We start from the raw sequence: 25613 nt of genomic DNA, 5'->3' as shown, positions 1-25613 counted from the left end.
CCTGTTGTGTTGTTCCCTAAGTGTTTTCCCTTCATGGCTCTCTCCCCCCTGTGTGCCCTCTGTGTATTTATGAGCCCTCGTCTCCCTTTGTGCTTTATTCTATGTTTTCCCCAGCCCGTTATGTCTGCGTTCTCCCCGTGCTCTCTCTCCTCCTGTTTGAACCTCTGTGTACGTCCTGCTTTACTTTGCCCATCTCCCATCAGTGTTACGTTCACTCCTGCCGTGTCTTGTTATGATTATCAGTGTCACCTGTGTTCCCCGTGTGCATCCACTTCCCCTGATCATCCCTCATGTGTATTTAGTCTCTGTGTTTCATGTAGTCTGTGTCGCGTCGTCTGTGTTATTTCCCCTACCCCTTGTCGTAGTATCCCAGCCATAGTTTGCATTTTGCTGTCTAAATCTCATTAGAGTCATAGTTTCCCAGTCTATGTTCAGGTTTTCCCTCAGTTACTTTGTTGTTCTTTTCTATGAGTTTTTCAGCCATAATAAAAGGCTCGTTTTTGTTGGAATCCACTCCTGCATCCTCGTTTGTGTTCGCACCTGGGTCCACCACACACCTTTCCGCACGGTCTGCCTCCGCAGACCTTGACAACCAGCGATGCAAACGACCATAAAATCACAACATAAAATGGTAACCAAGTGACACGAGACGATTAGAAAGCGAGGGGCAAAAAAACGATTACAGAGATTCAAAACAACTCAGCATCACTAATCTTTGTGAGCCGAGCTGAAACACACTGGTGTGAATTACACTACGCGTTCACACGCCGACCCTTCACAGCGGCATGCTGGGTACATGACTCAATCAGACTCTTAGAAAGTTCGAGGCTGATGACTTACAGACTTTGCCCCGACGTAAAGCGCCAACACAGGAATGAAAAACAAGAACACGGCACATTTAAGAAGTGACTCAAATCGTTGAACACTGCATAAATACTTATCAATCAATGAAAATGAAAAGAACCGGCGTGAAATCTTTCTGCAAAGGACAAAAGAGCAAGTAGACCGCCCTGTTATTAGCAAAGAACAACAAGTGGAGACAATGAAGCTATTCCGAGAGATCAACGCTTTTTTGAATTTGTTGTGTAAAAATGAGGTTAAACCTAAAAACCTCGACACCCACGTCAGCCCCGGGTAAGCATCTGCTGCCGCCTTTTGTGTTTATGTGCTGAGAGAAGAGGTGAGAATATGACAGGCAGTGATATCTGGATGACAGCCGCGTTGACCTCTCACTTGTCTAACATGACGCACGCACTCGGCTTGAGTCGTCAGCAGAGCACGGGTGCAAATATTTCAGACGGATGAGGAACTGAACTCTAGAAGATTTTTCTTAAATACATGTGCGCTGATGCATTTTGTACGCCTTCTACATGGAAATGGAAATGGGGAGGTTTCCATCTCGCTGCAGGGCAACCTGCTAGTGACAAATAAAAGCTGTTTCATTCATTCATTTCATACATGTGCTCAAGGCCAAGAAGCAAGACTGCAGGGACGTAACTGTAACTGCTGTAAATAATGAAGCGCGACCTTCATCAGCGCAACAAAACACGGCAGCTTTCACTTCTCAACCTGCAGCTCTTTCTTTCCGTTAGATTTTAATTCTAATACGCCAGCTTTACAGTTCATCTTTGTGGGGACATTTTCCAATCCAATAAATGTCAGCGTGGCGCTCTGTGCACGATGTAAGCCTCCATCCCCAAAGTCAAGAGTGCAGAACGGTGTTTAGCAGCTCCGGCATCAAACTGCCAAAATGACTGGCTGTGTTATCAGTTTCTGCAATTTTATACTCTGAAATAAACTTCAGTCGTATTTTTTAGAGAACAAAAAGTGATTTCATGGGAAACAACAATTGCAACTGTTTATTTTAACTAGGTGTGTTTATGTTTCGGGAAAAACTATGTCATCATGGGGAAATTTGCCGCTGCTAAAAAGGCTAAAAAGCAGGGGTGTCAAACATAAGGCCCAGGGACTAGAATTGGCTGAGCAATGGCTATAATGGAAAATACGATGGATGGCATAAATTTGTACCTGTATTTGCTACACCAAAGATAGAATAGATAAACCACAGAATGACTTTCTGCTTAGTGAGCAGAACTTTTTCTATAATTTTATGCAAAAAAGCTGAGATGTGCTGTTAAAATTACACTTCTTCATCTTATATTAAGATATCACAGGGATTAAATTAGTAGTTAAATGTCTGTAGGTTGACAGAAAGTCAAGTTTCACTCCTCTTGTCCAACCTGAGATCAAAGTGGGCTGTACGTGGCCCCTTGATATAAAATAAGTTTGACATTCCTGCTCTGAAGCACTTAGGTACCAATCTCACAGGAGGACATTAAACATATGGTAAGAGAAAAGGATCAGAGAGTTAGCTTAGCTTAACATAAAGATTAGAAAATGGGCAAGCGGCCGGCACATTTCAAACTGGAATGTGGGTACAGATTAAAACAAATGATAACACATAACACATTATTAAGTGAAATTCAGAGGTGCTGGTAGGGGGTTTGTTACCTTTGAGCATGCCCAAGCTGGCTGCTTCCCCCCTGCTTCTCATCTTTCTGCTCAGTTAAACTAAGCTAAGCTAATCACCCAGAGGCTTTAGATTAAAATTAGACACGAGAGTGGTGTTCAGCTTTTCATCTCTCTTTCTCTTTGAATTCTCAGGACACCTGAAAAAGAAGTCTTACAATTGTCCAAAAATCCACTCCAGACGCACGCTATTTTTGGACTCTCTCTCTCTCTTGCTTTTCATTCCACTGCTCAAAAAGATATTAAGAAGACACGACAGCTTACTGCCCATTTGGCAACTGCTTTCTCATTAATGGATGTCATAGTCAAGGAGCGTGGCTCCGGCATCGGCAATCCTGAACAGCGAGGCGCCCCGCGGCAGAATCCCCTGCTCTATATCTGTCCACACGAAGGAAGGAAGTGTCCCTCAGTGAGTGGGCGAGAGGGGTGGTAGTTTCCATTTATTATATGTCTATATAACGGGCAACGCACCAATAATGGAAGCTAGAGTAGATGAAAGCATTAGTGTGTCGAGTGTTGGGTGGAAGCTTATATATAGACCTGTAGGGGAAAAAACGTATACCTGCATGTGGGCACAACAAAAGGCTCTAATCCTGTCCGTGTAATGCAGCTACAAGTGTCCGAACATAATGAGTCACTGTTAAACGACAGCAGAGACATAGTGGGTGAAATGAATTTGGAGATTTAAACTATCACCTAACAAGAGCTACAACAATTTCTATAGCACCGCTTTCACAGAGAGGTTTTACTGAACAGTGAGCTTTAATAAAAAAAAATTAGCTTTAGGGATAAAAACTACTTTGGGAAAAAAAGAAACCTTATAGCACAAAGAAAAGCATGAGCACAGTAATTTCCCTTTTTGTAATCCTTGCATCCTTGTTTTGAATTCTTGCTCCATAAAGGCAATACTGCAGCTATAAGAAAAGCATGTTGTAGGGAATGTTTAGTTAAAATCCTCAAATCCCTGTTTGGATTTTCTGCCTCTAAAAACTGACAAGACAGCAGTGAGCCATAAACCCAAATCCAAACTTTAATTATGATGTCTGAGACTCCATCCATATTTTACTACAATCCAAGCCTGATGGGAATTGAATGAACTCCTGGAAACTTTTTTTTGGTCTGCTTGTTGTCAGACAGCATAAGCGTCACACGCGGGCACGTTTGCGGTACAGCGGGAAAAAACTGGTTGCAATTAAAGCCCGAGAAAGCACTCTTCACCAGTGTACGCATGCATATACATGAATGTGTGTGCTGCTTCCAGCTCCGGTGGGAGAGCATATGGCCTGCGGGTTCACAGAAAGTTGAACCTGAAGTGGCTGCGACCATAAAACAACAGTAACTTTGTAGCTTTACGGGGCATTTACCGTTGACACTGGATCTGTGAAGTCATCGGTGAACCCCGGGTGACCCCGTGTCACCTCACTAGGAAAGAAAAATGAGCCACCGTAAAAAAACCACCTTTAACAAGCATGACTCCCGGCCTGGCTGTGTAGATTAATGTTAACCCGTATAAATCAGACATCTTTCAGCACTGCTTGAAAGACTAGTCTATCCCAGCATTCTTTATAACAAGGACTTCTGCGTCATAAAGAGCCACAATCAGGGCGTCTCAGCCCTGAATGTTACTCATCGATCCTGAATCTGTAACGTTACGTGAAAGTGGAACATTTTTCCCAGCGAGTCTTTGATAATCTGCTCTCCGTTTTAAATTCACAGGTGGAACATGTGAATATTTTCTAAAAACAGAAACCTCTGTCTCTGCACGGCAACGTTGTCGCTCTTGATTCACTGTTTTCTGCTGCTGTTTTAGTGCCACTCGTTAAGAATACCTGTTCTGTGAGCATCTGAAGGTCTAGAACAGCAAAAATATTTGATGAGTATCCGACAGCAATCATCCAAATATCCTGGTTTGATAAGAGATGTTCCGTATACAAACCTGTAGCCTCCTATATGTTTTAAAACAGAATACTTGCGATATCCAAAGTTTCGACATACATCCTCATCAGAGTTCTGCCCTGAATGATCATTTTAAATACAACAATACTTTTTCCTGCAGCCTATTTTTCCTTTTGCAGAGCAGCGGGTCCATGTGAAAAGAAATCCAAGCTCTGAATTGCTCTAACAATGAGCTGCAAAAGCCTACTATGATGCATATCAACAATGAAATTGCACTGAAAACCCCACTGCTCCCAGTGAATTTCACCAGATCACCTTCACTTTAAAGCTCCCTACTTTACATTGCTGGACCACCTGTCAGGGGCGGCGGGACCGCTGAGATCTCTGCTATAATGACTTGGCATCGACTGGCCTTTGGTTTTCCAAAACAATCAAGCTGGGATGGTGAATACAACCCAGTTATGTGGGGCCAAATGGACCCGCAGAGCAAAGTAACCAAGCAAGGAATCAATCGAACAATCAAGTAAAGAACAAATCAGCCTTGTGAAGTTAAAAACCCCCTGAAAACTCAGCGAGCCATCGCTGCAGCCAGTCTGTAAACTCGTGCGTGTACATTGGCTGGTTCTGAAGGGAATTTATCAGAGTCCGGAGTAATCCAAACATCTCTAATTATGATTCCAGATAAACTGTTTTACAGTTGGGCAGCTTCATCTACCAGGAGGAAAGAGGCGTTAACACGAGACGTCAGTCTGCTCGCAGAAAGTTGGCAAAATACTCACTGAGAATCAAGAAATATTAGGACCACCTGCTCCTCCAGAAAAGCACACTTGGAGATGGAATCCAAGTCAAACCCGTGCTCCCTTATTCATTTCACTTCACTAAACACACTTGATTCACGGGCTGAGACGCAGATTACTCTAAGGGGAGAACAAATCATCATGACTCTGATATTGCTGGTGGTCTTAACGATGTGAACACAGTGGATTTACAGCTACGCTTACATGTGTTCTGCAAATCTTTCCCCTTCGCTCCCCGGGATGTTTAGGAAAATGTGAGGCGGTGCCAGCGAAACGCTGAAAGCCAACAAAATAATGGAAGCACCATGCCAATTTAACATAAGTGGATGCCCACTTAAGCCGAGCAATTACAGGTTCCCCTGCTTATTTAGCACACTATCATTAACTAAGACAAATTGCAAACATGATGTCTTTTGCATACGGGTTGTTTTTCAAGCACTGTGCACATAAGCTATCATACATCACAGCTTTACGTTACAGAGTTTGTGAATTATGAAACAATTGATAATACAGTGCTTAATAGAAAAGTGACGGGACTAAGCCAAATGATGCGTAACAAAACAAGGCTGCAGTGTACAGATGAGCAGCAAGTGCGACACAAAAGAAACAGCTGAAATATGACTTCATCAAAATGCTCCTTATCGTTTTAATATCTGTTTGCTAAAATGGGCTCTCTCCCCACAAACCATCACATCTCTGCAGGTCCATTGCATCCTGGAGAACTATTGGAACATACAATAATAAAAATGATTCTTTTATTTTGAAAGTGTAAATATAAGTAAATAAATCCTAGCAATACACAAAAATGAAATCAATACAAAAAATTACTGAGCAAAGGGTTTAGGCTAAAACTTTAGCTTATTACACTTACAGCCTTTTATAACAGGTATTCATTTATAAATAACTGGACATTATTAACTTCAGCTTATTGTTATTATTATCTATATAACTAGGAAGCTCATTCTCCTTCTCCTGACGATACTTTAAAGATATAACACATTTTGGGATCACCTTAGCAGAAGGCATCGACAATATCATTTCCTAAATGTTGCCAGCATAAACAAAGGCAGTAAAATTTTAGCCTCATTTAAAGATAAAAGCCATTTTTACAAAAGTTTGACCTTATTTGACCTTGAAGAAGAGGTCAGAGGTCCAAGGTGACATGGCATTTAGAATCAGCATAGATCATCACCTGTATGTTGTCAATGCAAACAATGGCAGGTTTCAATAGTTCCAAATAGCATTATTATCACTTTGACCTTCAGATTAATCTATTGGCTTTAAAGGAGATGTCAGAGGTCAAATGTGACATGCTATTTTAAATCTGTCAACAGTACTTACTATATGCTGACAATATACACCACACTAAGAATCGTACTTTCTAAGTTACGAGCCTTTTTGTCAGTTTTCCACCAATAAATCGTGAGGATGAGCTTGAAGATGTCGGTGGATGGAAGCCAAATTTTAGCATGACCCCCTCTACACCCCTACAAAGTTCTAGCAGAATTCATTCACAATGTTCGGAGCTATCGTGTGTCCTCATCACAACTGCCAAGGACGTTTACCCCTTTTACAGAAATACATCTTTCCAATATTTACACTGACCCCTGCCTTTTAAACATACTAGTGTCTAATTTTAAAGAGCCTCTAGAAGAAGATTCTTTTGTGCTTTACACATCTTCAGCACAGTGCTGAGATCAACAATATCCTACAATTGTAAGGTGTGAGTTATATGAAATGGTTGGCTCATAACAATAAAATCATGACATCCCTTGTTTTAGGTCCTCACAGTAAAGCAGCGGAGCACATACACAGCATCCTTCCACCAAGGCTGAAAATTCACTCAACACCGAGCATCAATAGAGTCTCTTGATCCAGAAGAATCCAGGTTTGTGTCTGAAACCTTCTTGTGAATATAAGGATGATTTCTCACCTCACTGTTTTTTTCCCATTTTAATTGATATTTAATTGTAATAAATAAATATAGTCTGTGGGTCAAGCCCCACCTCTGCAAAACTGTTGTTTCTGAATAATAATTTTTCAATAATCCTGAATCCTGCAAACAAACTAAACCAATCACATAACCTCTTTGGCAAAGGTAAATATATAGGTAGCCATAAATTAAAAAAAAAACAACGAAATATTCATGTAGACTGTGTTGGATTGTAGTGTTATTTTATGCCATGTTATACCCCGAATTAAAGATTGTGAATTATTATGTAGATTAGTTTGCATTATTCTCCTGAATTAGAAGAAGCTGATAACTATTGCATTAGCTAAACTGATTTGCATTACATTAGACTGCTGACTTGTTGTGAATGAATGACATTGCTTTATGATGCATTATACTGCTGAGTTATAAGAAATACTGTGCACAGAGAGTTATTGTCTTATTTGTCTGATTAGAAGAGAACAGAATATGCTGGAGTTTTCTGCCCCATCTCAGCAGGAGCAGATAAGCAGGGAGCCAAGGTCGTAGCTTAGGCGCTGTGTGAGAGAAAGCATGTAAATGTTTAGGCTTTTTATGATAAGGTGGAGGCACCAGAGGCTATAAAAGTTTGAGCAATGCTCCACCATTTTGAGATTTTGAGGCTGTCTGCATCAGTGTCCATCTCCCACGCGTGTGTTCATTAAAATCATCGTTTGACTCAACCCGACCGGACCAGTGTTGTTATTGTGGTTTTTTCTCTTGTTTCCATCCCCAATTTTGAACCTTAACAACTGAGAAAAAACAATGCTTGGATATATAAACAGATTAGATATAAACAATATCAAAGTCATGCTTGAGAAGACCAATGTGATAAATTAAGACCAGGAAACTTCTGCAGCAGTGAACCACATTTTAATTTCAGACGCTGGGATCACTGGGACAGATATTTAGAGCCTTTCTCCTTCACTTCCTAAAGTCATAAAACATTTGGCTGATTGCTGAACATCTTTTTTTATCTCAGCACTACCTCTGAGCTCTGTAGACATCCCATGATCCTCATCACTCCATCAGGACAGGCTGTTGCCCTGGGAGTAATGAAGGCTGACAGTAGCTGCTGCTGCAGGCACCATGTGAAAGAGAGAGGCTGGACTAGACTACTGTGACAAGCAGGTATTGTTTCCACAGCCAAACCAGGCTCAGTGTGGGCTTCCAGTCTAATTTTGGGTAAATATCCTTACAGGCAGCAGCTTCAGCTCCACGAGTCCTTTTTTTTTAAATTTATTTTTTGAGTCAACAAGAAGAAAGTTGCAGCGAGGGGTGCAGAGAGGACGAAAACTGGTTTTACTCTGGCTCCACAAGTCTCTTATTTAACCAATGAATACTGTCTACTTATATCCACAGAAAATACAGTCACACTCACATAAAGCATTAGAGGCACTCTTTCTCCTTTCTGTGGAGAACACAGGACAGCTTTGTGCAGCCCCAGGGTTTTTCTCTGTTCCTTACTGCATGTTGCCAAGGTCTCGCTCTCACAAGCTAAGACCAAGGATAAAGATGTGTGTTTTTTCTCTTGTACTGGAATGAAAACCAAGCTGAGCTTCTCTAGAGAAGGAGAAACTGTATTCTACTGTGCACTGCATGCCTTTCCTTCTTTGTAAATTCTAGTTCAATAGACCCCAAGTTAACTAGGAAGTCTTCCTTCAGACATAATAGCCTCTTTAATAATGGGATAAAATACAGAGGCAACAGCTTCAAGAGAACAGAACAGGTTCCACAGTATTTCCACAAGCTAGAACCGCACTGTGAAACTGTGAAATAACTTATATTACCATCAAGTGAAGTTTTTCCACACTATGCACATGCCAAACATGAAGCAGAATAACAGAAAAAGCTCTTATTTAGGTAATAATATTTAGATAATCCTCCAAACTTACAGCAATTTATTCTGCATGTAACTACAACCCAACTTTAAAAAACAAACCAAAAAAGTAGCTGATGATAACAAGCAGGATGCAATCAATTTAAAATCATGTATATATTAGATCCTATTATATGTACTATTGTGTTTTAAACGATTACACATTTTATATTACACAGATTTATAATACATATTTACAATATTGTTGTTTCAAATGGAGATTATATCCTCAAAGCTAAACTTTGTCAATATCTGTTTAATCCGATTAGATAAAGTTTTCTACTTCAGTTATTTCGTGCTGCAAAATGAGATTGTTGAGCATGCTAACACTGACCTTATGACCTGTCATGAATCCTACCATAAGACCGAGCCGGGCTGCTATCAGTCTGAAATTGAGCCCTCTTGTTAGTAGGATTCCCAGTGTATTTTCATGTATTTATTATTAATTGTGTTTTCATATATTTAATAAAATATTTATCACAATTTTTCTCTGTTGGTCTTAATTAAGACTAACAGAGATGGACTGTAGGGCCAGGTTGTTCTTGTGTTGGTGTTATCAGCTAGTCAAGTTATGTATTACACCCAGACGTATGGTGCAGGGATGAAGTCTCTTCTAGCTCAGTGGTGATTTGGACTGGGAACAATGATTTCTGTGCTCCCACACAGCTAAGAGATCCAGGCTATTGGTAAAAGAAAAAAACAGCTCTTGGGTTAAAAACTTGAGATTGCTGGAAACAAACCAAACGTGAAGAGCCCCTAGCTTTGTTGTGATATCACATGCTGTTGTTTTACCTTGAAGACGAACATCTCCCTTCTCAGTATGGCCAGGGTGTTGAAGCCTCCATCGCAGATGTTGGGTTTAGCATTGGGCTGCGACGGTCGCGTAGGCAGCATTGGGAGTTGCGTCTGCCTGTCTTGTTTACGAGGGTCCGAAGGAGGATGGGAGCGAGGAGAGGGCGCCGTTGGCAAAGGCTTGGTGGGCTGGGGGAGTTTATCGGGCGGCCCTGCGGGGAGTCAGAGAAATACATCTTATACGTCTCCGCAACATGTTGTTTTGCTTTTTCATTACTTCACCAGTTGAAGCTAACCAGCACTCTGATCTTGCAGGAGAAACGAATGTTCAAGCCAAGTTTGGTGGTGCCACTTGGAAAAACAACAACAAACAAACAAAGGTAAGAAGTGATGAAGGCTGCCAACGAGGACTCAACAAAGATATGAGAGAGAAAGGAGTCCACGGATAAACAAGATGAGGTCAGTGGGTAGAAATCAGTGGGTAGATGTTAACGCTGCCAAGTTTAGAGATTCAGCTTAGCAAAGCATAATATCATACGCTATAAAGACACAAAAAAACATCAGAGCAGAATTAGGTTTAATAAATGTAGATCATGTGATTTCATGCCAAATTCATGAATTACTGTACGTGATAAAGGGAAAGGAGTTATGCACACTGAGGCAGTGGCTAATAACAAATGGGCGTTGCCTATGAATAACGCATGACGCTGCATGATTAACGCACTCTGTGACTGTAAGGGGATGAGGTGCAGACAGACTGAGGAAGACAAGACTGTGACAAGACTAACGCTTGTTCCATGGTACTGCGCCTGTGTCACGTTTGCGCAGGTATTTGCCTGCGCAGAGCTTTCTAGAGTTGTTTTCAACCTGTGCTAACGAGATCCCGTGCAGACTTCCAAAGATAGAAAATTGCAGTCTTAAAAGTACAGACGCTCATTTCACGTCAGCTCTTTGTGCTTATAATTTTGCTGACTGATTGGACCAACAATAACACCACATACTTGGCACGCTAGCCTCTATCTGGCAGCAGACGCTTTCTGCAGGTAGACGTTTCGATCCGTACATCCCTACAGTCTGCCAACAGAGACCAATATTCAGCCCATAACGTGACAGAAAGACCTCACCTTAATCAGATAAAATGTATGATTTTAATGGCCTTCCATTCTTTCAGCAGACGTTCACAGACTTGCAGAATCAATGCCAAGGCCAACTGAAGCTGTCCTGGCAACATATAGTGGCTACTTAGACATTTTACGTTGGCTGTTCCTTTAATGTGTCATCCATCTGTAGTTGACAAACCAGACAATCGCAGGATTAAGCCATCACCCAGTCCACAAAACTGATCAGCGGGTCTACACGAGAGTGATTCCATTCACTGACTGAAGTTAATCCCCTGAAATACATCCCAGATTAGTGGAGCCAAAGTACTCTGAAGTTATGTAAGCATGGGGGAGATTCACAGTCAGATGGACGTGTAAACAAACAGGCAAATGTGTACTTGCAGCTACATTGTGGTAAACCGACGACAAGAAAAGATAAACACAGCTTTTTTTGGGGGCAGATTTTGGCTATTTTGGTCACCCTGTAATTTCAGCATCTGGCTGTTGTTAATTTACTGGAGATGTCCAGGTGGCCCACGTGTTACACCAGTACTGTGGTGACTGGCTGGACCAATCAGCTAATTCCACCGATCTGTGCACTTGAAACAGGAATCTAATCAGCGAACTCTGTGGGTGGGAGTGGGAGACAAACTTCCCACACTTACAGATATTAGTGGAACACAGATGAAAACCAGCAATGCAGCCTAAGAACAAAGGAGCTGGAGAGCCTTTATAACCACAGAATTCATTCATGAACCACTCGTAGTTCACGTTCATATTGCTGATCTGTTTGGATTTAAATAAATACTGTGTATTATGTAAAACACTCAACACAAAAAGTTCAGACATTTTTCATAGTGCATGTTTGAGGTACTTATTTTATTTTTAGTGGGCTACATACTGAATTTAGAGCACAGAAAGAAAAAAAAAATCAATCCTATCACACTAGTATCGATCCGATACTGATACCAGCATGAGTATCGATACTATTGATATTTGGCTCGATTTGCATCATGGTTTCACCTTCTCATGTTGCAATTCCCTGACCACTACCTCAGCTGCTGCTGACCTCTCATCCCTACTACTAAAGCCATTAGCAGGATGTGAAGAGATGTAAGTGCAGAAACAGGAGGCCTGTGTGACAGAGAAACTTCAGAAGTATTACGTGACAGTCATGGTGGAGTAGTAAAGGATAGTGTTATTGCTGTAGCTGACTCCAGGGTCACTACTGATATGTTAGCCAATCTATGTGGACATACCAACTAGCAATGTGGATATGCTGACGCCTGTTTTTAGCATGCTAGTGTGGTTAAAGATATAAATGTGCAAAGAGTGAACATATACAGAAAATGAGAATATCAATATTGGAGTGTTTTATTGTTCATAATGGAATTATGACACAGGCTAATGGTCATGGTTTAAAGGAAAAATATCAAACAAAGATTTAACGAGGCCTAAAAGATAAGACATGTGAGACTTTTAAAATTTAATGCAGCTCTTGTTGGGCATCCGGCCATTTAGAAGTTTAAGGCAGATTTACCCTTTAGTTATTTATGTAAAATTAGATTTAGCTCATTTTGTTTTCTTTAAAAGGTCCTAAAAATATAAACTCCAGCCCAACTTTTAAATCATGTTTACTGTTTGAGGGCTTCAGCTGAATTTCAATACAATTATGGCCTGAATAACATTAATGATGTTTGTTTCTGTCATCCCAGTCATCGACATCATGGTGCCTGAGCTCTGCTGCTTCTGTAAAAAGGAAGTGGGCTCTGAGAACGCAGGAAGTCATTAAGTTCAAAGCCCAGTGGGAACATTTGGATTTGTCCAGGAAGAAAAAAAGATTACATGACAGAAATGCCACATCTATAGGTTTGAATGTGATCTGTACTTCATTCTTTACAGTTTCAAGCTGCCAAACTTTTTATTCACATAAGTCAATACATATCGAATGCACTTTACAGTGTTTTTTGTGACTACGGTTCAAAGAGTTGAAGGAATAAACAGAAGCAGCAAAGCCAAAACGTCCAAAAACTCTAGAGGTCAACTGATCCTCAGCAGCTCTTAGCTTCCCACAGTTCCTCGTATGATTGTGCCCGACTCTCCCAGACTGCAAGCCAACAGCTGTAAATGAACGCCAATTCACTCGCATTTCCTTCACATCTCCTTATACCGCTTCACCTTCACACAGAACCAAGTCGCACTTTTTTCCTACTCAACCTTAAGTGCATCACCTTGTACTCGATGTAAGCTGTGTACCTCCCACCTCTTCTCCTGTTTAGTACCACATCTAGCACCGGCACTGGCATGTGGAAAAAAAATGGAGGCCAATTACTGCGAGGGGGGTGGGGGGTACGAAGCTGAGAGCAGAGCTGTCATCAGTCGTCCTGCCCTTCAACTCTTGGTACGACACAGAGGAGAGGGAGGGAGGGGCAATGCAGAGGAATAAAACACGAGAGGGATGAAGAGAGATTTGATCGCTTGCCCAGGTCTGTCACTCCCAGAGGGACGTGCCCTGACCATGTAAGCAGATGGCAGGTTCTATGTGTGTGCGCGCATGCAGCCATTCAGCAGAGTGTGACTGGTGTACAGTGTCGACAGCAGTAAGGAACGATGCTGTCATTCGCCAACGAGTCGTTTCCGAACTTAGATGTCAAGCTGAGGTTGAGACGACAGCATCGGCACTCCCGATAACACATTTAAACATTAAGGCTTCCGCCTCCACAAGCCAGCCTCGTCTGAATTATCATTACAAGTATCCAGACTGATAACTGATTTTTGTCACTGCAATCTACTAATTCAACTACGAGTGAAAAAACCGAAGAAGCAAACTCTGTGGGTGCTTCCATAAATCCTTTGCCGTCAAATTGAATTTCACACTGCCGCCCCAGAGCTATATCAGCTTTATGAGAAGACAAAGCACTGTGCAATCAGCGTCTGTCAACTCCAAATGTGTGTCGATGAGGGATGCGTGCTGTAGGCGCTCTGATGATGAAGTATGATCGGAAATGTAGGTCTTAATTGAATTCAATTTAAGTATTTGAGCCTTAATTTGAATCTTGGTCTTAATCTTATTTCTGTAACTGTGAAAGTTTGTTACAATAACGCAGAAAACAAGAGCTCCAGGTGAAGGAAGATGACTTACTTTAGCTATGCCAGCTTCATATGGTTAGGTGTGTTGGGCAGTGTACTTATAGTTGAGCTCTTACATGGTCTACTGACTTGATATGTCACAGGAAGATGACTATGAATGCTTAGTATGTTATTGGCTTGCTTGTATGACAGCTAAAGCCTGAAGACTAACTCCTCAGACCACACTGATAAACTCTAATACTTGGCTGTGTCCTGCGTTTGCTTAACAAATTGCTGAATTTAAATAAAAAAAAGAAAAAAAGAAGGCTTACCATAAATTTTCTGGATGCCTAGCAGGTCATCCATTGGTAGTTTGAAGTCATCCGTGTCCATGTACTGATAGAAAGGAGCCATGATAGCTGTGGGGTCGTTGGAGTGTTCGAGGCCCAGTGCGTGACCAAGCTCATGGACGGCTACCAGGAACAAATCGTTACCTAGAAACACGAAGAGAGAGTGAAGGAGAGAGCAGCTCTGTCAGTGCTGTTGGACGTAAACGAAAACAAGCGAATTCGGAAAGAAAAAGAAAAGAGAAAACTTTGTCAGCCCCGGGTTATTGTGGCTTGTCATGGTCCACCTGTTCTAGTGCCAGAGAGGTTCCCTCAAAATAAGGCCAAGTTTTGAAAGTTTGTACAGTCGTGTTTAAATAAGCAGCAGCCCTACAGGGGAAAAGCTGACTGTGTCTTACAATATGCATCCATACATATATAAGGGTCTATGCATGAGCACAGATAATCCACCATCTGCGCTCCTAATCAGTCCATCTTCAGACAGAAACACAGGCTCGTACACATACACGTGTAATAAATACAAGTGCACTTCAAAGAGCACAGGCAACCCTGCGAACTGTAATTAGTCTCTAGCTGCGGTAAGCTGAAGACTACACTGGGTTCTTGACCTCTCGACTCAGAAACTCTCTGTGGCTAACAGCCAAACCCCAGCCCAACCCTCGCTGTATTAAAGCTGAGATATTTGGGATTGAAAGCCTCCTATTCCTCAACTTACGTCACTGGCAACCAAAACAACAACAAAAACCAGTCCTCCTCATTCTCCTCTCTGATGTTCTGCCAGCGTTTTGAATCTGACCCATAAAGAAGCTCATCATCATACAATTAGGGTTAGACTGCTACGTCTTCTATTATTTGTGGCTATACACGGGCTGTCTGTGGGAAACTATTAACCTGATTCCAATGAGACGTCTTACGCTGCAATATGTTATTGCTGAACTTCAAAGGAAAGCTTTTTTTCCTAGCTGTCAGACACAAAAAGTTATGGTTTACCGTTATGCATGAAAATGTAATAGCAGTTAGACAAAGGTCGGCTGGAGTTTAGAGTCAAACTGGTCAAAAACAAAAAAATATGGGGTGAGCACCATCACCTCGCAGCAAAAAGGGTATGCTCTGGATACTCTGGCTTCTTCCCACAGTCCAAAGACAAAGATGGGGTTAGGCCAACTCGTGACTCTAAATTGAGCTTGTCTGTCTGTGTTAACCCTGCGACAGACTGGCCAGGGTGTGCCCTGCCTCTCGTCCTGCGATGCTAACCTGGATTAGTGGAAGAAAATGGCTGGAAGAAAAAAACAAAAAGGATTTAATGTGTTTTGAGGGGGGTTTCTTTTGCACTCTCCAAGCTGCCATCTCTCTTCAGTTTTACCTTTGCTTTTTTTTTCTTCTCCCCCCTTATCGCAACAAGACTCAGTGGGGATAAGCATCACTTATTCATTGGTGTTCCTACGAAAGTGAGGCACTTATCTGCTGCAAATCTGTCACATGAATAACGCTTCAGCAGATACAGAGACTGAGATTTAGATCTCTTCATCGCAGGTACAGTGCGATACTTAGGAATTTACGGACAAGGCTACAACAGAGAAACGGGTTAATTGGGACCTCATGAATGATATTTGACTGTATAAATGTCAGCAGGTCTTTATAGGCGTGATGGAAAGCTCTTGCGTTAATACCCAGGTTTTCGCTGAAACAGCTTCGGGTTTCAGTCCAAGTCGTCCAATGAAAATAGATGGCTTGTAAAAGTTAGAGAAGTGTAGAAATTGAGGCAAAATTTATGCAAGCTTGTAATATTGAACAAGTGTCTGAAGATGTGGTTTATAGCAAATAAAGAGAGGCAGAGAGAAAGAAAGGAGATAAAGAGGAGAGAGATACAGCTAAGTGATTCAGGAATTATTTGAGGAGGAAATCGGGCGAGCCAGCTCTGCAGCTGAAGATCTTCCACCCCCCGCCCGAGTTGTTTCCTGGGATAGCAGCGGAAGCAGAAGGGTAAGAGTGAACAATTAAGTCTAAAAAAAAAAATGAAAAAATCAAATTAATTCTATGAAAATAGCCGGTAGAGTTACAGCACACAAATGTGATGGTGGTCTGTGAAGAGATTTTGATCTTAGTGTAGCTGTACACGTGCTTGCTTGATTTACCCACACTAACTGGCATCATTTCTGACTTCATAAATCATATTAATAACTCACTGACCGCATCAGCACTCACTGACTCACTGACCTCTTTTTCTTTTCTTACCAAAAAAGACTTGAAGCTCAGAGGAGTGTTAAAAAAATGTGTGTAGCACGTTTTGACATCATATGTGAGTAAAGTGGAATTATTGACTGTATATGTAATATTAATGCGACTACATTTACACCAGATCTCTGTCACCTCATCGTACCTGATCCTTAGTACCCAGAAGGTTATTAGTAAACAAGTAAAGGTTTATTTATGTGGAACTTTTCACAGACTAGGCAGTCACAAAGTAAAAAAATATTGACTGTAGTAAGTTGTCCCAGTATGTATGTATGTATGTATATATATATATATATATATATATATATATATATATATATATATATATATATATCATAGACTGTTTTATTGAGAAATACAGTATATGAGAGCTATTGCACAACGAGTTCTGACACTACAGATGCTCAGGTCATCAGTTGCACGACTTAAGTGAAGAACTGTCTCTGTCGTTTTCCGTCTCCATCTCGTTCCATCGCTCAATCTTGAGTCAGCCTTCCTGCCTCCCGGGTCCCTCTGAGGTCAGTGTCGTCGCTTTGACTCGGCTGCTTATGTAAGTCACGTTGTGTTAGATGGGGATGTCCTGTCGACCCCGGGGCCACAAACAAAGCTAAGGCAGTTTGTACCGCCTGGCTAATTATCAGCTGGAAGTTACAGAGAGCCCAGAGAGAAAATGGTGACGCCTAGACAGACGTGGGTAGATGAAGAGGATGGAGCCAGATGAAAGAAACAAAGAGCAGTGCACAAGGAGGGAAACCAAGCGAGATGAAGGTGAGAGAAAAAGTTATAGAATGGGGAAACAGAGGGGGGGAGACAAAGATTTGATATAGTGGATACATAGAGAGATAAAAAAGGTGAAGTAAACCAAGGAGAAAGGGCGTTTGGAGTGATAGCTACATGAGGGAAACTGGGGGGAGAAGGATGATAAAAAGAAATAGAAAAAACCTGAGGCGAGGAAAACGATAAGGTTCGGGACAGTGTACTATCGTGTAAGAGTGCTCCAGTATTCGTTCAATCACAGAAGACGAAAATGATGAATTACACGACTCCAACCTCTGACCTTGGCATATATAACATCGCTCTACTGTCAGTGGCCCAATCGCAACCCCAAACACAAAATAATAACGCAGAAAATAGAGGATGCAGTTGAAGAAAACAATGGCAGGAGATGAAATGAATTACAAATCTGTGCAGGGTTTGTGCGATAATCCACAGAGGGTCACAGTTTTTTTTGTGCTTCTTTTTTACTGTACAAATCCCAAACGCCACCAAAGGACCAAGTTTTCAAAAACACAGCATCCCCTGTGACTCCTAACTACACATCAACATCAAGCTAGTGAAAGGTGTCAAACAAAGCAATTACAACTCTCACTTGTTTTATTACAGTGAAGAGGGCACCCAGCAGAGATGAACAAAATTCTAACTCCCCCACCCTTTCTTTAGAAAACACAGCTGTTATTGTGCCGTCCGAGTGTAAGCAAGCATAAGCACTCTCTTTGTCTCAGGGGATCACAAATGTTTCCTATTGTTCAGCTCCCACAGCGCCCTGAATGGCTGACACTATGATTTCAAGAGTGGTGTTCGAAGAAGCAGCACTGCACAGTAAAGTAAATGCAAAAGGATGTTAATTGCCACCTCAGGAGCGTCTCTGGTGGATTGACAGAGCACAAGAAACAAGAGCAAGGACACTGGTTCCTTGGTTTCATACGGAAGTCTCAGCAGAACCTAAAGCAGCCCTCACCAGTTTTTTTTAAAGCCTTGTCTAAGCCTAAATTGTAGGTCCAGGTCTAAGAAGTTAACCAAGGAAGTGTGACACTGAACCTGCGCAATTATGAAGTAAGAAAAACACTGTTTTAAACAAAAGAAGCTAAGCGTACGTTAGCTCATCCTAGCTGCCATCTCTTGGCTGCATAATCCCTTCTGGTTCCTTTGCTTTTTTCTACTGACTTTAACTGTTTTTACATTACAGTCAAACTATTCATCAGTGTTTAGCTATGACTTTTAGCTAACTACTTCAGTTCCTTAAGCACTACTGTACTGTTAGTTAATTATTAGCTATTTTAATAGTTCAGCTATTTGTGCATGACTTTAGCTTATTATTATTTTAACTGTCTGTGCATTATTTTAGCAAAACGTGTCAACTGTTTATTCAGTGCTGTTGCAGTTCATTACTTCTGTTGTTTATGCGTTTATGTGTTTATTCAGCTCGTTAGTCATTAATTCTTAGTTAATTATTTGCTAATTTTAACTATATATTAGTATTCAACAGTTTAAGCATCACCTTTAGGTGTTTTAACGATTTATGCATTTCCATCAACTAGCTGTTACGTGACCTTTAGTTGACTATTTCAATTGTTTATCCATCATTTTTATGTTTCTCCATTAAATTTTAACCCATAAGTTTATGACTTTATACTTTAACTAAGAATTGTTAGAACTATTTATTTATCAATTTCTTACAATAAAATCAGTAGCTATGTGATGTAGTGGTTACTACATGTTTCATGTGTAAGGTGACATTATCAGACAAGACTTTAACCATTTAATCATTTCTCCCATCCATAAAGACTCAAACAGAGCTACATATACTTTCAACAACTGCAATGGAGACCCAATGAGGTACTGATGCAGGGTGTACTGTGTCATCAGCCTTCATGAACATGTAAGGTAGAGAGAGGATACAATCGCATTGTCAAGTAGCTGTACTAACAAAATTGCGTTTGTGTCAAAATACTAGTCATGCAGACCCTTAAAGATGCTAACCTAATAAGGTTTATTAAAAAACCTTAGCCTTTTAAAAAGTGCTTGACTAGAACAGGTACAGTTTACTGTCTGAAAGGAGGAAAAAAAACAGAAATCAGCTGTTGTCCTCCAGCTGGGGTGAAGTTCACGATACCGACACAGGATGCTGTTTGTCCAACTCAGTACGTCACTGGAAACAAGAGAAGCCCTGACAGGGAACCAAGCTGGAGATATGCGAGTCCACAGAGGCAGCAGAGAAAGTAAAACCGAGTGTGAGTCAATGAGAGCACTGGCTGTCCAGGAGTACTATGCTGTGCTGACAAGCTGCCAGAGGATCTCAGCCCAGTGATTCAGTGCCTGGCTCAGAGGGCCTGGGGCACGCAGACCTCTGCTGGCTGTCAAGCCAGAGCTGTGCGCCTGATTTGACAGAGTGACCATTGTGAAGAATGCAGCCAAAATACAATAGCTGCATTCTGCTCACTTCACATTCACACCCTCAATACTTCCAACACACCCTCGCAGGACAATACAGAAACACGCTGTGCGCCACTCTGTGCATTTCACCAAATCAGCTCACAAGTATTGCAAATACAAACACTTGAAAACAAGATTTCAAAGCGTCAGACTGAAACTTTTGCCCCATGCTGGTTTCTTGTGGGTACAATTTACAAATAAAATGTAACACCACTCTTCCAGTACTCAATTATATAACAGAAAGAGACTGTTTAGTAGCCAAAGTAGCCACAACACAATCTGAATACTGTTCGTAATGATGAGATGAGCTGCTTTCATATTTAAAAAACACTGCAAAGAGCAGTGGAAACTGATTAACCTCCATGTTAGTGTTGTTGAGTTATTCAAACACTCCTATAGTCTAGCCTTTCTCTTTGTCTGTCCTCTCTCTCTAGGTTGTAGACACCCTGGCTGAGCAACACTTGTGCTTTTGAATCTATTACCCTTAATTCTCACAAGCGTGTCAGAGAACAAAGCCCAGCTGACGTGAGCAACATATGTACACTAGAGTAATTATTTATTTACAGACTGCTACAGACTGAAATTCGGTGTTGGGAACATTGCCAGGGATCCAAAAAATTGGCCGTTCCAGTGGACTCAAGATAAATAAACCAGCTGAAAGGAGGAAGAAAAAAACAAAAACGCTGCCAAAGAAAAACATCTTTTATTCGTGTCATGTTTATCTCTGTGCAGCACCTGTGAGTGAGACGGGGATGCGTGTGTATTTTCATTGTGATCATTAATCATTAATAATGCATTTGCCATGGTAAGTGCAGCGATGGTGTATGCATGTGTGTGTTTGCACATCCTTTGGCGGTCTGTTCCTATAGACACTGCAGGCGGCAAACAGCCATGAAAATGGTGCAAACAAGTTTCAGACCTCGCTTTGCAATTTGAAATAAAGCTAAAAAACACTAGAAAAATACTGGCTGCATCAGCATGCCTACAGTGTTTTAAACATGCCCTTCTTGTAGCCTTGCAGGTAATCACAATTCCTGATTAAAGAAGAAGAAGGCACAATAGTCGCTTTTGCCATCCCTCTGCATATTCACCTGACGCTCTTCTTTGTCTTATTTTACACACTTTTACACATGCCCGAGTGCATTTTCTAACTTTTTTTTCCAAGTAGCTGTTGTGGTGGTCCTCAGTGTCATCTAACTGTTTTGTATCTGTCGTCCAGCAGCTGGACAGACTCCAGCACCACCATCTTGGACTGCAGCTGGAGACTAGTCCTTGCTCTGCTCTGGAGGTCTGCTGCGAGCTGAGGGCCACTCCATCCAGAACCTGAGGCAGATGGAGAGCCGGTGCCACAGCGCTGAGCTCACCGAGGCTGCAGACCAGAACAAGGTCTTAAATCAACAGTTGCACGTCAAGACGGTGGAGCCCGTCCACAGGACCAGGAACTGGCTGGAGAGGAAGTTGTCATGTAGTTTATAATAAATGATTAATTCAATTGTGAAAGCAAAGGTACACCCAGCTGACTATTACCACAAACAAGGACTAACTCTGTGGCAAACACTGAAATCCCCATCATTTATTTAATGCCTTACACTTCAGCTTGGCACCTCCCTTCCAACTCAGTCAGGCCTAACACTTCAGCACTTTCAGTTCACCTGCTGCAGCATTTTACCTTCTTCAAAAGTTTGGTAACAAAGCCTGAGATGCACTGATGCACGAGCCATCCTAAAACATACCCACACATTACAAAAAAACCTCCCCTGAGAAACCCTGATGGCGACACGGCTACTCCCATCCTTAAAATACAAAGAAAATGTGCACAGCACATCAGAGCAGACGCAAGAGGTACTGTTTCAAGAGTGTCTTCAGAACAAAACGAACCCCGGCCAGGTTTGTTTACACTTTTTGTTTACCGAGGATTATGGGTATGAGGTTATGACAGCATCTGACTGACTTGTGGGAGGGCGAGCCTCCCGAGGTGTGCGATTTGTTTGCCTCTGAGAGTGTTAAGTGTGTGCGTGAGCGTATTCATGTGTGGGGGCAGAAGAGAGCACAGCCACCCACGTAGAAGTTTATCCTGCTGTCAGTAGGCAGCCGTCTATTTCTAGTGGCAGCCATAGTGGGCAGGAACACGTGGTGATCTCTCTGCTGTCTTTGTCTTTCTATTTCATTTTCTTTGGGAAAAAGTGGAAAAACTATTCGGTGAATGCTTTTTTTTCCTCTTCAAACAGATACATAATATTCGGTGTGCTAAAGATACTGCACCTGGCAAATTCAAGAACTAGTAAAAAGAAGATCCAGAGACGAGGTGGCTACATAATCTAACGCCTGTATTACAGCCCATGGTTGTAACAGTGCAGTGCAGCTTTCATGGCATTCTTTAATTACTTGCTGTACATTAATCTGTCAGACTAAAACAGATACAGGATCCCAGTCCTTTCTGTCATATTGATGTCTCCGGTGGCCTGACTTTAAATTCAGAAGTGGGCTGGACAAAATGAAGACAAATGCTTTAATTTGCAAACGTTATTTTCTGCACTTAACTCCGCTTATATAAGTGACACGCTTTTGTAAAACAAGACAATTAACTTGAGATTTCGCTGCATTATTAGCTCCTGTGTGCCACATTCACCCAGTGCCAACTTCCTTCCAGCTTTATTGTTGCCTGAGAGCCAAAGCCGGGGGCATAAAACCCCATTAACCTCTTACTTTTTTCTTTTAACATACTCATCTGTATGTATTACATCACATTTCACAGATATGCCTCGCACAGTGTTGTGTATATGCATGTATTCGGTTATATATTATTCATCGTGCTCCCAGGCAACCGTTTCAAACCATACTGTCAAATCATTCCGTCCATGATGCAAGAGACAAACTGCCTCATATGTAGCACCACTGCACTGGGTTTGTATATGTGTGTGGACATTTCTGTTCTTCTGTTTTACAGCATGTGTCCTCCCACAAACCTAGCAACCCAGCCATCGATACAGTTCCTACCACCTGCCCAAACAGCCCTGTTTGATGTCCTCGAGATTCACGAGTACACGTGTTTCCAGTAAAAAGATAAAGATCTATTCCTCGGGTAAGAAAAAAAGAACTCACATCTGAATCTCCCCATTTATTTTCTCCATCTGGGAAATAGAGAGCGGCAGCAGGAGAGCAGGGGAGATAGGACAAAGACAGAGACTGAAGGGCACAGGAAAGATTACAATTCTTTATAGAAACTGGCAGATGATGAAGTGCAGTTTTGTGAGTGGGACAACCTTGAAAGAACTTTTCTGGACTATCCTGTAAATATCAGACATAAGTTGTGTAATTAAAAAGAAACAGCCCCTATTAACAAAACAAAACAATACAGAAGGAAAAAAATAAACTGATGAATTTTCATTTAACTAAATATTGCTGAGAAAGGCTAAAATGGTCATTTTACACCATTAGGGCTTCAACGCTAATTCAAATTGCACTTGCGAGTTAATGGCTTTCACAGTATTTCACATTATTAGCGATCCTGAGGAAACAACACTTTTTTTTCCCTGAGACTTTCAGAGCTGCGTCTGGTTCCAGTACAGGAGTATGCTGCCAATTAATTTACTCGTTTACTTGAACAATGCACTGCAGAGCACCAGAGCCCAACGAGAACAGACTCTGATTCATGCTGGAAATGGACCGTGAAAGCCACTGTCTTTTGCTTCGGCGTACAGTGCTCCGTGTTTTAGTCAGCAACGAGCCTCTAGTCTATCCGGTGAAGTCAGTGGGACACAAATCAAAGCATCCAAAGGCTTAATCAATGTTTCGTCTCTGGAGGACGAGGAACCTCTGGAGGAACCCGGTGAGTTTGGCCTGGAACCAGGAACGGGAGGTAAAATAAGATCCAGGTAAATAATTTGACCCTTTAAAAAAAAAAGCAGCTGCTCAAGGGAGAGAAAATGAAGAACAGGTTTCAGATCATACCTCATTTCATTTCAGATTTAGAAGAAATAAAACAGCTGAGAAAATGCTGGAAATCTGTGCAGGCTTACCCCGCCTCCGCAGAAGATCCATCAGGAACCAGAGTTAAGCAACTTTGGGGGGTGGGGCCTACAGCACTAAGTGTTAATGATTGGTCAAGTGATTTGATATTCAATCAATTAGTTGGTCAGAACTGGTTTACTTGCTTTAGGCCTAGCATTTTAAGTGTTGGGTATTTGGTCAATCAACTTTTTGATTTATCAATAATTATGGAAAAGATGCTCGGTGTAAAATGAATGTAAACCAATTATGTACATTTCATTTGATCAGATTCCTTAATCTGACGGCTGTAATTTTTTAGATTGTACTTATATGACAAAATTACATGGAAAAAAAGTTAAAACCTTGACCCTATAAGACCAAATGTATCATATGGGATACGGTAGTGTTTGTGTTTTTGTGACTTTCTGAGACTTCTACGGCATCATTTTTCACCCTCCTCTAAAACAATCTGAATAATCTGCACAATACTTTACCACACATACCAAATTAAAACTCATATGTGCAAATTACTATTTCATTTTGTTTCTTTTTTGACAAAAGGTTCAATAAACACTCCATTCTCAAATAGTTTTTTGGAATTTTTGCTGAAATATTCTGGAAATTATTGCATGTTTTAAGGACATAAAGTCAGCATTTCGGACTTAAATATTTTTTCGAGTGTCAAACTCACACTTCGCTTTTAGGGAAGAAAGCCACTACATGTCACTTTTAACTAACAAAGTTATTTATCAAATGAATGACTTTACGCCCTTTCCTGCTCTGAAGTAAACAGGCAAAGGAATCCCCGAGCCAGCTCCTGACATCACAAACCTGAGCCAGCCACAAAACACAGAGGAGACGCCACTTTGGAAATTAGACCAAATTACGAGGGAAGAAAAATAGAAATACATCACTTGCTGGAGTGGAATGACAAATCCAAACATGCTGCAGGAGACTTAAAAAGAATAAATAAATAAAAACCCGATAAGAAATCTAAAATAAGACCATAGGAGCGTACAGACTGAAAGACCGTAGCCTGACAGCAGACAGGCCAACCTTCCCAAAACGTTGTCCAAACAACATGCAGAGAACTTCCCCATTTGGAAAAATATATATTGTCATTTTAATGTCTGGACAACGAGGCAAAATGACTCTTCAATCCCGGCAAGTGCTGCCCATTAAGCATGTTTCTGCCGCCACAGCCAGAAGGAAATATCAGCGAGTCAATCAAGCAAATAAACTGGGTTCCTCGGGTTCTGGCTTCGGGATACGCAATCACCCATATATCTGAATCATAACTGCTTTTTATTTTTGTTGTTGGATTGATTTGTATTGTAGCCATTACTATTTTAACAGCTTTATAACAGTGCTTTGGAAACACATCAAGTGCTACGCCAGCCAAACCCACTGAACCTAATGGACAGAGCCAGTGCAAGAATGAAAGCGAGGAACAGGAGAACAAGAGAAATGGGGTGGAAAAGACAGAGCGCACCGCTTCCTCCTCATCACCCAGTAGGAGTAGCCTAAAAATAAACCTGCAAGGACACCATATGTTCTTCAGTTCCTAAACTACTCTTCCTTTTCTCTCTCTTGTACTCTACCTGCTCTAACATCTCTTTTTTTTTCTATGTGTGTGTGTGTATTCTTCTGTTTTCTCATTCGTTACGGTACCCTGACTCAACAGGGGCTGCTGCACATAACAATGCCAGCTCTGCCTGCCGTGGAGACGCCTAAAAATCTATCGCCTTTCATCGTCAGCTGGTAAAAACAACAACAACAACAACAAATAAAAAAAAC

At 41.4% G+C, this 25613-nt stretch overlaps 1 protein-coding gene across 2 annotated transcripts in view; it reads right to left on the bottom strand.

The window, feature by feature from the left end:
* The window catches only part of mmp16a (matrix metallopeptidase 16a (membrane-inserted)), a 53837-nt gene that overhangs the window by 11786 nt on the left and 16438 nt on the right, over nt 1–25613 (bottom strand). For both annotated transcript variants that reach the window (XM_085418265.1, XM_085418266.1), the window contains 2 exons: nt 14364–14525; nt 9863–10074 (listed from right to left, as the gene is read on the bottom strand). In XM_085418265.1, the coding sequence (XP_085274391.1) occupies nt 9863–10074; nt 14364–14525 (374 nt within the window). The remainder of the gene's footprint in view (nt 1–9862; nt 10075–14363; nt 14526–25613) is intronic.

This window comes from Rhamphochromis longiceps, linkage group LG9, assembly GCF_057381845.1.
Source record: "Rhamphochromis longiceps isolate RC_006_pf linkage group LG9, R_longiceps_female_GT1.1, whole genome shotgun sequence".
Taxonomy (NCBI): Eukaryota; Metazoa; Chordata; class Actinopteri; order Cichliformes; family Cichlidae; genus Rhamphochromis; species Rhamphochromis longiceps.
The sequence above is the reverse complement of the archived record's forward strand: the minus strand, read 5'-3'. Positions and strand labels throughout refer to the sequence as shown.